Genomic DNA, 15,256 nt, shown 5'->3' on the forward strand with positions numbered 1-15,256 from the left:
CAAATTTCCTTTCTTAGAAAGAAAAGTGTGAGGGACATTAAATTTGAGTGATGAACTGATTGATTTATCATTAATAATAAACAGAATTCAAAGCATGTCATGGTGATATATATTACTGTGTTTGAGATCTGGGGTTAAAATAATACAGAACATGCCAGAGGCAGCTGTAAAGAAGCAGGTTGTCATTTCTCTGTCAGTGTGACAGCCACACATGTCGAAAACACGACTACTACAGAAACGTGTGACTCACACCTTCTCCAGCTTTTCTACCCTGTGCATAAAAAAACGCTGGGCTCTCTTTTTAATATGTAATATATATCTAATGTGTTACTGTTACTGCCATTTTTAACAAATGGTGTCCTGTGTCTTTAAACATCATGACTATTTCATGTTTTTCTTTTCCATTGATGTACTAGGTGGCGTTTTCAACACAAGACTAAAGAGGAGGAAATCATTTTAGCCCCATCTTAGAAATAGAAAAATTAATATTTCCTTTTACTATTTCAAAAAATTGGAATTTGCTACGAAAAAAAAAAAGCTGACCACATAAATGCCAATAAGACATTTTCAGTTATTAAATACTGATTTTATTGATCATCACTGTTTTTGTTTTTAATATTTTCTTGTGTTTTTTTATTTTATTTTATTCCATCTCATCAATGTCATCATTCATATCATTCTAGCATGTATAGCATTCTGGTATCTTTACTTTACTAAGTATTGTGAATTTTCCTGTTTTATCCACGTTTTCTACCTTTTCACTTCCCCACGCCTCCTCTGATGACTTCATATGTTACAATGTCATTTAGCAGACGCTTTTATCCAAAGCGACGTACATACGAGAACAAGAACAACACAAGCAAATATCTAGACAAGAGGAAACAAGATCAGTAAGAGTAACAAAGTGCTTCAAGTCAATTTGGGTGCAGGTACTGCCAAGCAGTGTAAAGGCAATGCACAAAAGTAAGTAAGGAATTTTTTTTTTTTTTATCATCATATGACTCTGCTCTACTATTGCTTGTACCCCGGCATCATTGAAATAACGCAGTTCCCTCAATGGGTTTCTTCATGAATTAATAAAAAGAATAAAGGAATGAGTGTACATGTTGGACACCCATAACTGATGGTAGATACAGTACATGAAAGCTCTTGTAGGTCAGTGTCACTAACTCTAACAAAGTTTCTGGCCTTAAGCCTGCCAAGTTGTGACTCCAGCAGCTATGTCTTGGCAGTGAGACACCACAGAGAAGAGGTGTTTACATAGGAATGCTCACACCAGCAGCCCGGACTGAAGATGAGGTCATAATGTGAAAGTGCCACACACTGTTTTCAGCAGCTCCTGGTTTTCTCTAGACGGCTCACCTGAAGGCTGTCATCCTCCTTCACCAGCTCCTTCTGGGGGAACAGGTCCTTGGCCTTGATATACTCCAGACTGGGAGGCCCTTCTTCACCCTGTCAGACACAAACACAGAGGTGGTCAGATAAATAAAAATGTTGTGATGGTTGACGCAGCAGGGTGGGACTGTATTTAAGAAATGGAAGCAATCTGAAAAGTAGAAAAGCTGCCTCAAAGCTGCATTATTTAGAATAGCCAACAGGGGGCAATTGCACTAGCTATAAGCAGATTTTAAATTATATGGATGTCTTTGGGAAATGATCCAACTTCTAAATCAGTTTTTACCCCAGTAACAACTTCCTTGATGACTTTATTGTCTCAATCATAAGTTTTAAGTTTCATTAACACAACACGATCTTCTATTTCAAAATGATGCATCCATTTAGAGTAAACTGGAAGAGAAAGCAGGAAGTGCTTAGGACATGGCTAACTTGTCATTGATTTCCACCTAAGTTGCTACCACAGCGACCTCCAAGATAGAGGCCCAGAAATTCACACCCTTTACCAAAAAAAAAAAAAAGAAACTTCTGGCTGCAAAAGAAAAGGGCCAGCGGTTAAAATACCAAAAACCTGTCCACAAACCACATGTTGTCACAGTGGCTGCGTAGGATTCTCCTATATGGTCTAGACAGAAGACAGAAAACTGATCAACTCTTTTACAATAAAGACTAAAATAGCATTAAGTCATTGAATGAACACTGGGGAGGCCATCACAAAAAGAATTGCCCATTCAGTCAAATCCAATGAAACTTTCTTGTCCTGGGTATCATCAGGGTGGTTAGACTTTGATGTGAGATGCATGCCAGGTGAAGTTTCACAATCTCTGTTCGCTCACTCACAGACATCACACATGAGATTAAAAATTGACAATGAGAGATCCAAAAGTCCTTACAAACAGGGGACAAATGACTTTGCCTTAGATCAATGAGGCAAGATATTTTAATATGTTTCCTCCAGCATCTTCTCTGGCCTTTCACCCGACTGATAAATCACACTGCTGACGAGAGAACGCAAATTCTACTTATCTATGTTCTGCTTGCTTTGGCACAGAGCAGGTACTTGGTGAATGTGCAAATGATAAACAGCACTTGGCATCAAACGCCAAAAACCCTGCAGACTTTGTGTCTGGGTGTTACAGTCATGTGCAGGTACTTACCAAACACACAGATGCTTAGCCTTGGTTAAGTATTTCAGACTCCTGACAAGTTTTTCATGAGTCATACTCTGACATTGACTTCTTACAAACAAGACCTTGCTGGTGTCCCTTTTCCCCCCTATAAACCAGCGTTTCTAAGATCTTTTTATGGTTATATTTCAAAGGCTGCTGAGAAATCCGACATCCAAATGGAGACTTATCAAGTTATGATGGATGTTTGGCTAAATTTAGACTGCAACACCTCAAGAAGCAGAGAAGAGAGCGAGAGGGGAACAGAGGTGCAGTCGACCTCGTCCTTGCAGCTTACAGTGTCAGTGCTGCTCTCATACTAAGCAAACACTTTCATTACATGCTGGGTAAACTTCACCTTTGTTATTGGAGTTCTCTCTACCAATTTCTCTCCAGTCATTGAAGGGCATGCCCATGCAGCATACCAATTTTTAACATTTACAAAAAAATCTTTCACTAAATAACTTCAAGTACATATAAACCGCATAATATAAAATCTTAGCATATTACTTTGATTGTCCTCCATTCAATGACACACGCTGCTCCCTTCAGTGACTGTAACAGTATTCATCTATTGTCTGCAATGACAAGTGCTGGCACATCTTTCACTCCTCCACACTCAGTCTCTCTCTGTCATTTTAGTAACAACTGATTTATCTTATTGTTAAATGATGGACATACTTTGGTTTCTGGTTGCCTAAACGTTACAGGAGTGCAAAAGAAAATGGAGTCAACATCTGTGAAAGAATATAGACAATTTGGGAACATCCAGACCATAGACTGTATAAAATATGGACGTAGTATTGATGTCAACCATCTGTTTCTGAAATGCTGTTTTGAGGCCAATCGGCGGTGGCAGCCATATTGCTGCTGTCGAGCGATTGTGACATAAAGAGGTGGGCTTTGAGCCTCCTAGCCAACAGCTACAGTGTTCCCACCTGTCAATCAAGTCAGCTGTGCCTCTCATTGGAAGACTCGTAATCTCAATATCTTCAAAACTGCCGCGTAAGAAAAAAATTCACCCCCCTACAGTGTGTGCCGATCGAGAAATGAGCTATCCAGACTACCAGCGTCTTTTGTACCAGGCTGTAAACATGTCTATTTCTGCTGTAAAGATCGTCTTTTTTAAATTGGTATGTATGTGGTTTCCTGCACTTCCAGAGCCAGCCTCAAGGGGAGCCTTGATGAACTGCAGTTTTTAAGCACTTCCAAATATATCATGCTGATCATTTATTCAATTGTTTGTTTGAATATTTCTGTTAATATTTCTCCAAATATCTAACTACATATTAATATTAGGGATGTTTTGAAGTGAATAGTATCGTAGTCATTGACATCAAGGTAGTAGAGCATTAAAGCATCATGGTAGTAGCCACTGACTAGAGCTACAGCCCCAGCAAGTGAGGGGTGGCAGCATTACAGCTCCTACAGCATGTGAGGGGCATTCAGGTTTACAATGATGAAAATATTGATAATTACCTTAGACTAGTACTTAGACTGGTGTGGGCTGGCTAGGGTAAAGATGTGATGGTTTAGTCGACTAAATGCGCACTCACCTATTTCAAGTATTTCCATTTTTGCATATCAATTGGTTACTAGTCCATAATCTCACTATAAAATAACTTTATTAGTCTATTTAAATGTAGTCTGCTCTTCTGTATGTTAAAAAATCTTTAATTTGTTAATTGTTAAAATGTGTTAACCTACTAGTTCCAGCAGGTCTTAATGTCTTTTTAAAATATTTTTTAGTCTGCTCTATATTTCTGTATTTTATTCTTCTTTTAACAGTTTCATTCTTTTATTTTACTGAATGGCACTGACTCCTTAGAACTGCTATGTTTGCTGTTCTGTTAGATTTGGCTCCTATCGTATAACCATATGTTGATGCTTTTCTTAATGAAAACAGCGATGGAGTCCTGAAGAGCGAGCAGAGTGAGGCAGAACGTGGTCACCTGTTTGTTTATTTCACTTGGATAGATCCACTGACTCGGTTTGGTCCCTTGCAAATAAAAGACCTGTCTGTGGACACAAAAAAATTAAAGAAAATATCATATTATTGCAAGAAACTCCTTGATGTCTGACGGTGCGGACCTCCTGCCATGTTTACAATCATTACATCTGTCATCCAAAAGGTTCAAGCCGGTGATTATACCCCATGATAAGCATACCACCCACTGGGCTATCTGGTAACAGATGGAGATCCCACAGTGACAACCCCCTCCTCTACAAGCCACCAACTTGTCTCCATCGGATTTCAAAGGCAGAGAGATCATAGGAACTGGACAGCCCAAGCATTTTCAGTATGAGCTTTTGAAACCTAGGAGGTTTGTTCACTGAGGATAAACAGTTTGAATGTTTAAGCCAAGGCAACCAGAAAATGGCTGATTAGGGACATTGAATATTAGGGATGCACCGAAAATTTGGCCACCGAAAGACTTTTATCACCGAAACAACACAGAATGTTGTGATGACGCAAGCAAAAACAGCGTCCAGTATGCGCTTGTCTGGATAAGGGCCAACATGTCTGCATCTGTTATTCCTTTAATTGCAGCACTAAAGCGTCTTCTAAGCAAAGAGGTTGAGACGGACCACGGAGTGAAAACAATGAAAAGTACACTCTTAGAGTCTGTCAGCACACGTTTCACTGAGATCCATTCGGATCCTCTGCCCTTCATCGCGACTGGACTTGATCCGCGTTATAAAGATCATTACTTGGATGTGGGAATAAAGCAGCGCGCACCAGATATGATCCAGGCCGCAATGGATGCGTAGAACCCGCTTGGAGACAGAGAAGTGCACAGCGCAGGAAGGAGAACAGAGCGCAGAAACAAGGACTCATCTCTCTGAACCAGAGGAGGGGCATGCACCCTCGTTGTCTGATATGTTCAATGAGATCCTTGATTTTTGTGAGGTTAGTACACAGTCAGAGCCATAAATGCAATGGTAGGGGAGACCGGGGACAGTTGTAACATTTTTGACATTCTTAGAACTTTGAGCTCTTTTAACCCAGTGTGTTCAAACTGCTATAAAAACTAGCTTCAGGTGTCTGCTGATAAAAGGCCTAGAAAATGCCTGTGAAACACAAACAGAAAATGCATGGCTTAATCTCAAATCCAAGGAGTGAAATGTTACAACTGTCCCCGGTCTCCCTACTAATAATTGGCATAATAATTTATTTTGGTGTTTCGGTTTTCGGCCTTGGTTTCCTCATTTTCGTGTTTCGGCCAAGAATTATCATTTCGGTGCATCCCTATTGAATATACATTTGAATGTGAAGAAGCAAGACGTTTTGTACTAAGGGTATAAGAAGTGTGTATCAGGTGGGGAGATTAATGGGATGAGTCTGGACACAAAGTCAGTCTACCAGCAAGCTCAGCACCATAAACTGTAATAAATGTCAGTGATGGTGGCAGACGTGGAGGTGGATGTCAAGGCTGTGTCACAGTGAGATGCTCCATCACTGAGTATTGTCTGGTATCACTCCACCATCTCATCCAAGTGATGCCTATAAGTTTGTGCTAACCCTTTGTTTGAATCTCAGTGAAGAAACACTCAAACTAAGAGGTGAGCTGGAAGCTTCTTTGCAGCATGATGATGCTTTGAAGCATGGATGTCAAAAGAAAGGAAATAAAAAGAAACCCCGCTATTCTTCACACATGGGATGTTTCATTGATCATTCAAAGAGTTAGCCTCATCACAATCTACTGCTTTTAACTACCTGCTTCCATTTTATGTAAGAAGAAATTCACAACATGTATTTTATGCCTTTTAGGGTACAAAATCCAAAGTCCACATGTACCACTAATGGAACTTTTAAGACAAACAAGCAGCAGAAGAAGAAGACTCAGTAACCAGCTAGCTAGCCAGCCTTTACCACAGTGTGGCTTCTACTGCAAGTCATGTCTGAGGAGATGTCAGATGAAAGCAAAGTATTCTATCCGCAGCCAAAAGGGTCCTTTATTTTAGGATTCCCATGAATATCGTGATGGAATTAAATATAGTTATTGTGAATTTTTCTGGACATCATACTACTTATGTAAAAATTGGATATCCTCAAAGCTCTGTTCGAGACTATTAGTAGTGATGTAAGATCTTGTTTACATGTAACAGCCATGGTGGCTTCACAGCTGTGTTTGTAACTGTGGCTTCAAAGTGGGAGATATTTAATTTAGTCCAGTTATCCATGAGTCATAATTAAAAATAAAGGCTTTCATCAACCTTTTATTTATACCCTTGCTTGTTAACATGATGCAGGGTTCCCACTCTTTTCCAGAGATTATTTTCAAGGACATTTCCAGTGAAGTTTTGAACTCTATCAGAGATTTTAAAAAGTTTAAACTGTCTTCCTGTGTGGCGATGTCTATTGTGATCAGCGATGTCTATGTGCTGTTTCTGTGCAGCTGAGTCGCTCTTTTTATTCTGTTTGTTTTCACTTCAGTCTTTGAAAAGAAGCACTCCACAAGGTTAATTGACCATAAAATATAAACAATATAGCCTACCCCCGTTTTCTGTGAATGCATTATTATGACCCAGTGAGAGAGGAAAGATGTGAAAAAAGTTGCCCAGCCCGACCAGTTTGTGTCGCTGTCTTTTCCAGCACAGCGTGCACTCAGCTTTCAATGAATGGGGATGTGTTTTTTTAATCGTGTCAGGTCGCACGCAGTCATGTTGGAATCATTTTCCAGGACAACACGTGATTTTCCAGGACATTTTACTTTTTCTCCCATTTTCCAGGTGTTTTCCAGTACTGGAAATTGGTCAACTGTTTTCCAGGTTTTCCAGGTTTTCCAGGATGCGGGGGACCCTGAACATGGTCTGGACAATAGGTGAAATTAACACAAGAATGAAGCTGCTGAAATAAATGTTGGATCTAAAACTAAATTTCTTCTGTTCCTTGAAAACAAAGAGATTCTCCTTAGGACAGTAAGAGCCTAAATTTCGGACAAGTTAACTTGTCTGAACTCATCTAAATCCCTCTGCAATGCAGCCTGGCTAATCTCTTGACCTCTGACCTGAGTCAGCCTTCGGCATCAGACCGATGAGGCAGCTGTGCATCATCAATTTGACTTATTTTCAGCTGAGAATAAGTGAACCATGACAGTGGCCATCCGTCAGAGGGATCCTGAGAGGGTCAGGTTATTACAGGTTGGTCTCTCACACTGTTGCTGGGCAGTCTGCACCTCCAGAACAGCCCAGGCAGGCACACATAGGAAACATGCACACACACAAGGGAATAAAGTTGACCAAGGCGTGCCAGATAGCCATCATGAATTACTGGAGAAGCAATGATTACAGAACCACCCCCCCCCCAGAAATCCAATGTTAATCAGCTGAGAGGAACATTTAATCTTCACACACATACACACATCCTGAATCAATAATCCATCCACTTTGTTGGATCCTATATGTCTTGTGCAGCAAAACCCTGTAGATTTTTGGCACCGTTTACTTAATTCTCTTCTCGAGCAGTCCTGACATTGCACTCTTTTCTCAGGCCTCTGGGAACACAGTGTACCTTAAAGGCAGAAAACTGCTGAGTCAAAGTTGTGTAGATGTTTTATAGCTCCATAAATAACAGTCCAAAGGCTCACACTGATGCATTAATGCTATACATACTGTATAAACAGAATGATTACGTATTAGAATATTACCTGATGAGTTATATGGTGGTTAGCAAAACAGAAAAATGGACTGAGCTGTATCAAAGCACTGATATCAGTGCTACAGTGAAACCTCTCCTGCACACAACCTTGATACTTCAGCTTCATAAATCCCTTCGCATGGCAGACCACACTTGATCAAAACACAGCTTAAAGCCCCGTTGTTACATCTGCAAACAAACATGGGTGGAGAGTCTCTTCTGTTGTCTGAAATTTGAATTGTGCATATTGCATTGTGTCCAAAACCAGGCGGACAATCAGCTTACAGAAGATTAAAGGGAAAAGAGAAATGCTCTCACTCTCAAAGATGGAGCACAGCTTGTCCTGTGGCCGACACGTTTTTTGCTTCGTCATTGCTGCGAGCCTGCACACCCTCCCCCACCTTTGTCCAACCAGAAAGCAGAAAGCCGCAGCTGACGAGCATACACATACGCCTCCATGCATTTCTGGAGTATTAATGTCAGAATGGATAACACATGTAATGGCTTCATAACATGTAATGACATAATAGCAATAGTGAAAGGGAGCAGCTACAGACAGCCCCTGTTAGAGCAGGTTATTGTGAGGATGCAGAGGTGAAAACATGCGCTATTGCAGGCTCCTTAAATGTCTGGGGAGAACAGGTGTGGAAAAACTACCTTCCAGACATTTCTGCATCAGTGTGAATGGAAAAAAAAGAAAAAAATAGGCGGCATGACATCTAAAAGGTAGAGAGATTAAAAAGGCACTGGCACAGTCTTCATGAATAAGTGTCTGGTTGCCATAGATACAACAACCTCTTTTTCAAGGCAGAGTTACTTCTCTCCAAAAGCTTTTGGAAACAATTTTCTGTCTTTACTCGTCAGATTATTTACTTAATCTGGCCAGGGCTTTGTCCTAGAGATGGGTAGACTAGACAATCCCTACATGATGCAGAGGTGACCTTTGAAAAATGCAGGAAAACACAAGCTCGTACGTTTTTCGGAGTACAGGTACTTTCCTGTTTTGGACACAGTGAATGAGGCGGACAGAGCGTGAAAAGGCGGAGAAAGTGAGGAAAGAATGGAAATAGAGGACAACAGGACGGCGCAGATTATTATCAGATAGAGTCAACAACAAGCAAAGATTGAAACTGAGGACTGTCTCTCTGAGAGGTCAAAATTAAAGATGGCCGAGTATAACAAATCATTCAAGTGAACATTTCTTTCTCCCTGTCCTCTCTCAGACTACGTTAAATATTTAATTGACCGACCTGTTTCAAATGGTCTCTCCTATTTTAGTCTAATAACAGAGCTCTCATCCAACAGCAGAGGAGGCAAGGCAGGAGCCGGGGTTTCTACTGAATTAACCTGGAAAGGGTTTCAGTAATATTTAGTAACAAAATGATGCATGCACAGACTTTTCTTCATGTGCACGTTTCAGAGGCTGGTCTCCTTATAAAGGAAGAGCAGCTAATATAATGACGTTATAGGCCTTCTCAAAATATTAGCATGAGCAGGTATACACATAAGCAAGGATGCTATTTCACTTAGTAAAGTTCTCAAGCTGGATTATGGTGTTCATGAAGAAAACAGACAGTAAACAAGAAACTTGATATTTGTGCAGACACCAAACACTTAACAAAATGTGTAGAGGCAATGTGACATCACCCACTAGTCTGAGGACTGCTGTCTTCTTGAGGCATAAGTTTGATAATGTGGTGGCTGCCAACTCAAGTTTCACGGTTAATCACTGTTTGATCGTAATATGACTGGAGTAAACACAATCGCCATAAATCAGCCATACATTTCATCCCCTACAACGTCTCCTCTCTATTCTTCTTTTTAATAATTGTTGTTTAATTAATGAAAATATTTATCAGCTCCATTTTAAACTTATACACTCAGAGAGGACTGACTAGCATAGAAATCACACTGCCTCCAATCGTTAAGGCAGAGTATGGCAGAGCAACTCAGACACAACAATGCACAAGTATGCAGTGCTCCAGACTGCTTCAGCCACTATGGCTCAGGATCAACGCATAAGTATAAACCAGGTTTAAATGCTTTTGTTTTTATTTTGGATTGAAGGGGAAGCATGTTGGAAACTCTGATACTGACATTACATATGTGATTTAAAACTAGGGTTGCAAAATTCTGGGAATTTTCAAAGTTACAAACTTTCCATGGGAATAAACAGGAATAAACCAGGAATTTGCTTAATTTAAGGTTGGCCCTAAACAGGGAACTTTAGTTGGGGAAAATATATTCTACCATAATCCTGACTAAAACAACCAGATTTCATGCAAGTACAGTTGAATAGCTATGCAGAGCCATCCTCAAAAAGGCTGGACAGTGACACTGAAGAGGAAGAGGAAGAGTCAGAGTTAGATGTTGAGGAAGTGGACATGGAGGATGTTGATGAGACCCAGGAAGAGCCCATTGCCTGAAAGGGTTTAGCAAAAATGCAGAGGCTAGGCTTGGGAAGCTTGAGGGAAGATGCTTTGTTGAATGGGACTTTTTTGGAGGGAGAGGGGCTCTTTCCATTTAACATTTCTAATGGGAGTTTGTTGGGATTGCATTGTTGTTAATTTTTGAATGGGTTGGGTTGGGGGGATGAGTAATATTAAACTCAACATTCATGTTTTTGTTCTTCAATGAAAGAATTGATTGATAAAGTTCTACTTACAAATAAAATCAGTTTTAATTGTATTATTTTGGATGGATGTCTGCTTATAACAAAATAAATATTTATGCTTGGATATGATACCTTTCCATTAAATTAATTTAATTCCCATGGAAAGTTTCCAATTTGGAATATTTCCAAAGTTCCCTAGCTTAACTTTCCATGTTACTTTACCGGATACTTTCCACCCCTTTGCAACCCTAGTTAAAACTTTTGTTTACTCCTTTTTTTTAATCTAATTATTGCACCTCATATTGTTACAGCAGTGTTAAACAATGTTATCACATATGGCATATTTTCTCGTATCCTGCAGGCATATACGTGTGCTTGGAGAGGCCATATTTGGATGAGAGGGTGGAGCTGAAAATGAGCATGAATATATTTCCATAGAGATACTGCCCACACTTCTGTGTGCCAGTCTATCTCAGTAGTTCAACTTGTGCCTCATCCACAGAGACTTTAGTCTTCAAGGTAGACCGCTTGAGTTTGATGATTCCGACCTGCTGATCCTCCACTGCATGTTATTCTCCTCTCTCTCTCCCCAGTTTTCAACTCTGTCCACTGTCTCGTCTATGAATGAAAGGCACAAAAGCCAAAATAATAAACTGAAACAAAAAATATCATCCCTTATGACTGAACTATTTTTATCATATGGCTGGAAACACATTTATTATTATTATTATCATTATTATTACTAATCCAATGTGCCAGCCTCAACTGGCCGTTAGAGGAACTGCATGTTTTGGCCTCTTTTTTTGACCCCAGAGGTTTCTGCTTGGCCTGAAGAGCATAGATTAGAGGTATTTTGCTCGGTGTTTTCAGCATGTTCCTAAAGTGCCCTGCAGTCTTTATCGTTCTGATCTTCTTCTGAGTAAAAAAGATAACCTTCTCTGTCTTGTTGTCTCTTGTCCTCTATGATCATGGTATGTGTTGTTCTTAGGGTTGTTACCATGCAAGGTACAGTGATTAGACTTCAAATCAGACCCATCACAGCCACAAAAAAAGGGTACAGGAAGGTAGACATAAATCATATCCCCATAAAGCTTTTGGCCACACTTACACCCTTAATTCATTTAGCTACCTGATATAATAGAATCTGAGTCATGGAAAGTCTTTCAATCCAATTCAATTAGGCTTTTTATAGTTCCATTTGGTGCAGACAACATATCGCTGAGGGAGATAAACATGATATATCTGAGACAAAGGGAGCATTAACCGAAGACGCTTTCTGCATAGTTGGGTCAAAACAAACGTCATGATGATGAAAACTGAGCAAAGAGCTACAGCCCACTTCCTCAGAACAAGACTGACAGAGCTCTGATCCACTTGTGTAACAGAGGATGTAGATAATAAATTATACAGACAGTGACGCAGAGGAAGAACTGCAAACTCAGCTGCAGCAGACATATGAAAGACAGTTCATAAATTGTGCAAAGCCTGCCTATGTCTGGTCACTAAGACTTAAGAAGAGGAGCCAGCAGCTACAGTGCTCCTGATCCACATGATAACTCAATGGCTAATGCTCACTTTGGAAGAAACGGTGACGGAGAGCGATGGAGAGCTTTGTCATTGATTGGAGGAGGTTTTAATGTCAACATCAGATTTGCAAAGCTAAAATCAATGAATACTTGCAGGCTGCTTTGATACTGAAGGCCAGCATATGATGTGAAGTATGCTACACAATACCCTGATCTGATGATTTTGACTCATAACCTTTAGTCGTGGAAATGTAAACAACTTTGGTCTTAAGTGAAATACTTCAAGAACTCCTCCACTGAATGTCTTGAAAAAAGAGGCATGCATGTCCCTAAAAGATGAATCCAAATGACTCATCATCTCCTAATTCTAAATTTAACACAACATGCATTTTTTTAAGTGAGTTATCATCTTAGCAGAGTTGCACAAAATGTTGTAGGGACATTCTGGTTGCCTGATAATGAATTGATTTTTCTTCCTTTGCACCGATGAGGACGACATTCATGGTAAAACATCTCGACACCTACTGGATTGATTGTTGTAATGCTTGCTACACATCAGGGCTGTGTAATTAATCACACTTCCAGTGTTTTCAGGATGTAAGCATAGGCAATAGGCACAGAGTAAAAGTCAGAATTTAAGGTAACAATGAGAAAAACGATTTGATGTAAATGAGCAATGATTTCTCAATCAACTCAGTTCAGGCTAACACGAGTCTGGTTCTGCTCGAGGTTTCTGCCTGTTAAAGGAAGTTTTTCCTCGCCACTAGCTAAATACTGTGAGGTGCAATGCTCATGGTGGATTAAGATGAGATAAGACTAAGAGAAGGAAAAAGTAACTTATAGAATAAATAAAAATGAAAAGCTGTTTGAAAAAAGATGGGTCTGTCAAAGCAAGGACAGGATATCAATAAATGTAAAGTTATGTGCCTGTAAAAATATATGAACATGTAGAATCTTATGCCCCTTGTATGTATGTATGTATGTATGTATGTATGTATGTATGTATGTATGTAGATGTGTGGGTATGTGTATATGTATATGTATATATACACATATATATATATATGTATATGTATATGTATATGTGTATATATATATATATATATATATATATATATATATATGTGTGTGTATGTATGTATGTATGTATGTATGTATGTGTATGTCTGTATATATTTTTTGGGGGGGGGGGGTTATTTATATATGAATTTACGTATTCTCAAATTTAAGTTTTGATTATTTTTGTATACCCTTCTTTTCTATTTATTTTCAAAAGATTATTATTATTATAATTTTCTTTCTTCTCCATTCCTTTCTATTTTATATTTCTATATAATTTACTTTCCAATTTTGTATGGGTGGAGAGTCACAAAATTTCAAACAAAATGATATGTCAGAAAGGTTTGAACTTGTAAGAAATGCATATATAATATTGACACAATAAAGTATATATATATATAAAAAAAAGATGAGATAAGACTGAGTCTTACCATGTCTTGGTGTTCGGTCTTTGTTAATAATTTAACATAGAGTATGGTCTAGACCTGCTATGTTTGTAAAAGTGTCCTGAGATAACGTTTGTTGGGATGTGGCGCTATACAAATAAAGATTGATTGATTGAATGATTGCAAACTCATATCATAATAGCAATACCAAATAATGTAATAGCATATTGTATATTTTACTTATATTGTGCGGACCTATTGCACACATTTATAGCGTAACTTCCCTTGGTAAGCTTAGACAAACTTTCTAGAAAAGGTCATGTAAATATGTATTTTATTAAACTATCAAAGAAAAGTATCCACAATCAAGCTAGCCAATGAATAGCTAGGTAGTTAACAACAAAAGTGTGGCTAGAAGTTAGCAATATGAACAAAAGTCTGTTGTTTTGGACTAGACTGGCTACTTCTTGATTTTCACTCCAGTTACAAAACGACAATATGGGTCAGTACAGCCAACGACTGTAGAGGAACATTTAGAAATGTGTAAGTGAAACACCAGATGAAACTGGGCCCTATATTGTAAAATGATTCAACTGATTCAATATGGAAAAGGTTGCAATTCCAATCATCTTGCACCTTAACCAGACTAGAAATGTGTCCAACATCAGGGTTAACGACCAAATATTACTTTAAATGTTCACTAACCTCAGCTGTTCTTTGTTCCAAATGCTTGTTGTCAAATATAATATAAGCATTCTAACATACTCAAACTAAGTAGTTTCTTCAAGCAATAAAACATGTAGTAATAAAGCAATATCATTGTGTGCAGGTTAGGGGGCTGATGTGATCCTTCTGCACAAACACTGCTATGCCTCTGTTAAGTCTGCTTATAAAATGTACAGCTCACATCAATTGTATCCATTCATATATTTTAACTAGGTGTACCTCATTTCTGTTTGGCCATGTGCTTTTTAAGTGCAACATTCATTATGATTTGGATGAGAACTTTTAAAGGATGCATCGGTGTGTTGGTGTCAGTGTAACACTGGTGTAGGTCGACGCTTGCCTTGTTGACAGACATCAGCCAATCTGCAAATAATGTGCATTGTACCAATGTCAGAAGCCGATGTTTATCTGTGTCACATCAGTTTAGTCCTCCCAAGCTACAGTACATCCAACTGTTCATTCATATAAGTGTTTTTCTTATTGGACAAAAGAAGCCACCTGTTAGACAAAGTGGTTTCATGGTCAAAAGTGAAAGATAATGTCCCGAAGAAAGGTCTGCAATATGCAGCTTGTAAGTTATATTAAAGTGGCCTTTCAATTGGGGGGCGACTGCTGGCTGCAATTTAGACATGTATATAAACTCATAGCTCATTGGAAAAACAGACATGAAGAATTACAAAGGAAAAAATATGATTATCGGCTACAGGCTAAATTGTTATTACATACATCAGTATTGGTTTCTA

The 15,256-nt window shown here is 38.9% G+C and overlaps 1 protein-coding gene across 1 annotated transcript in view; it reads right to left on the bottom strand.

The window, feature by feature from the left end:
- Positions 1-15,256, bottom strand: part of mtmr4 (myotubularin related protein 4) — a 60,439-nt gene that overhangs the window by 30,831 nt on the left and 14,352 nt on the right. Inside the window, exon 3 of the mRNA XM_034683089.1 lies at positions 1,363-1,452. Within this exon, the coding sequence (XP_034538980.1) occupies positions 1,363-1,452 (90 nt within the window). The remainder of the gene's footprint in view (positions 1-1,362; positions 1,453-15,256) is intronic.

Source organism: Notolabrus celidotus, chromosome 5, assembly GCF_009762535.1.
Source record: "Notolabrus celidotus isolate fNotCel1 chromosome 5, fNotCel1.pri, whole genome shotgun sequence".
NCBI lineage: Eukaryota > Metazoa > Chordata > Actinopteri > Labriformes > Labridae > Notolabrus > Notolabrus celidotus.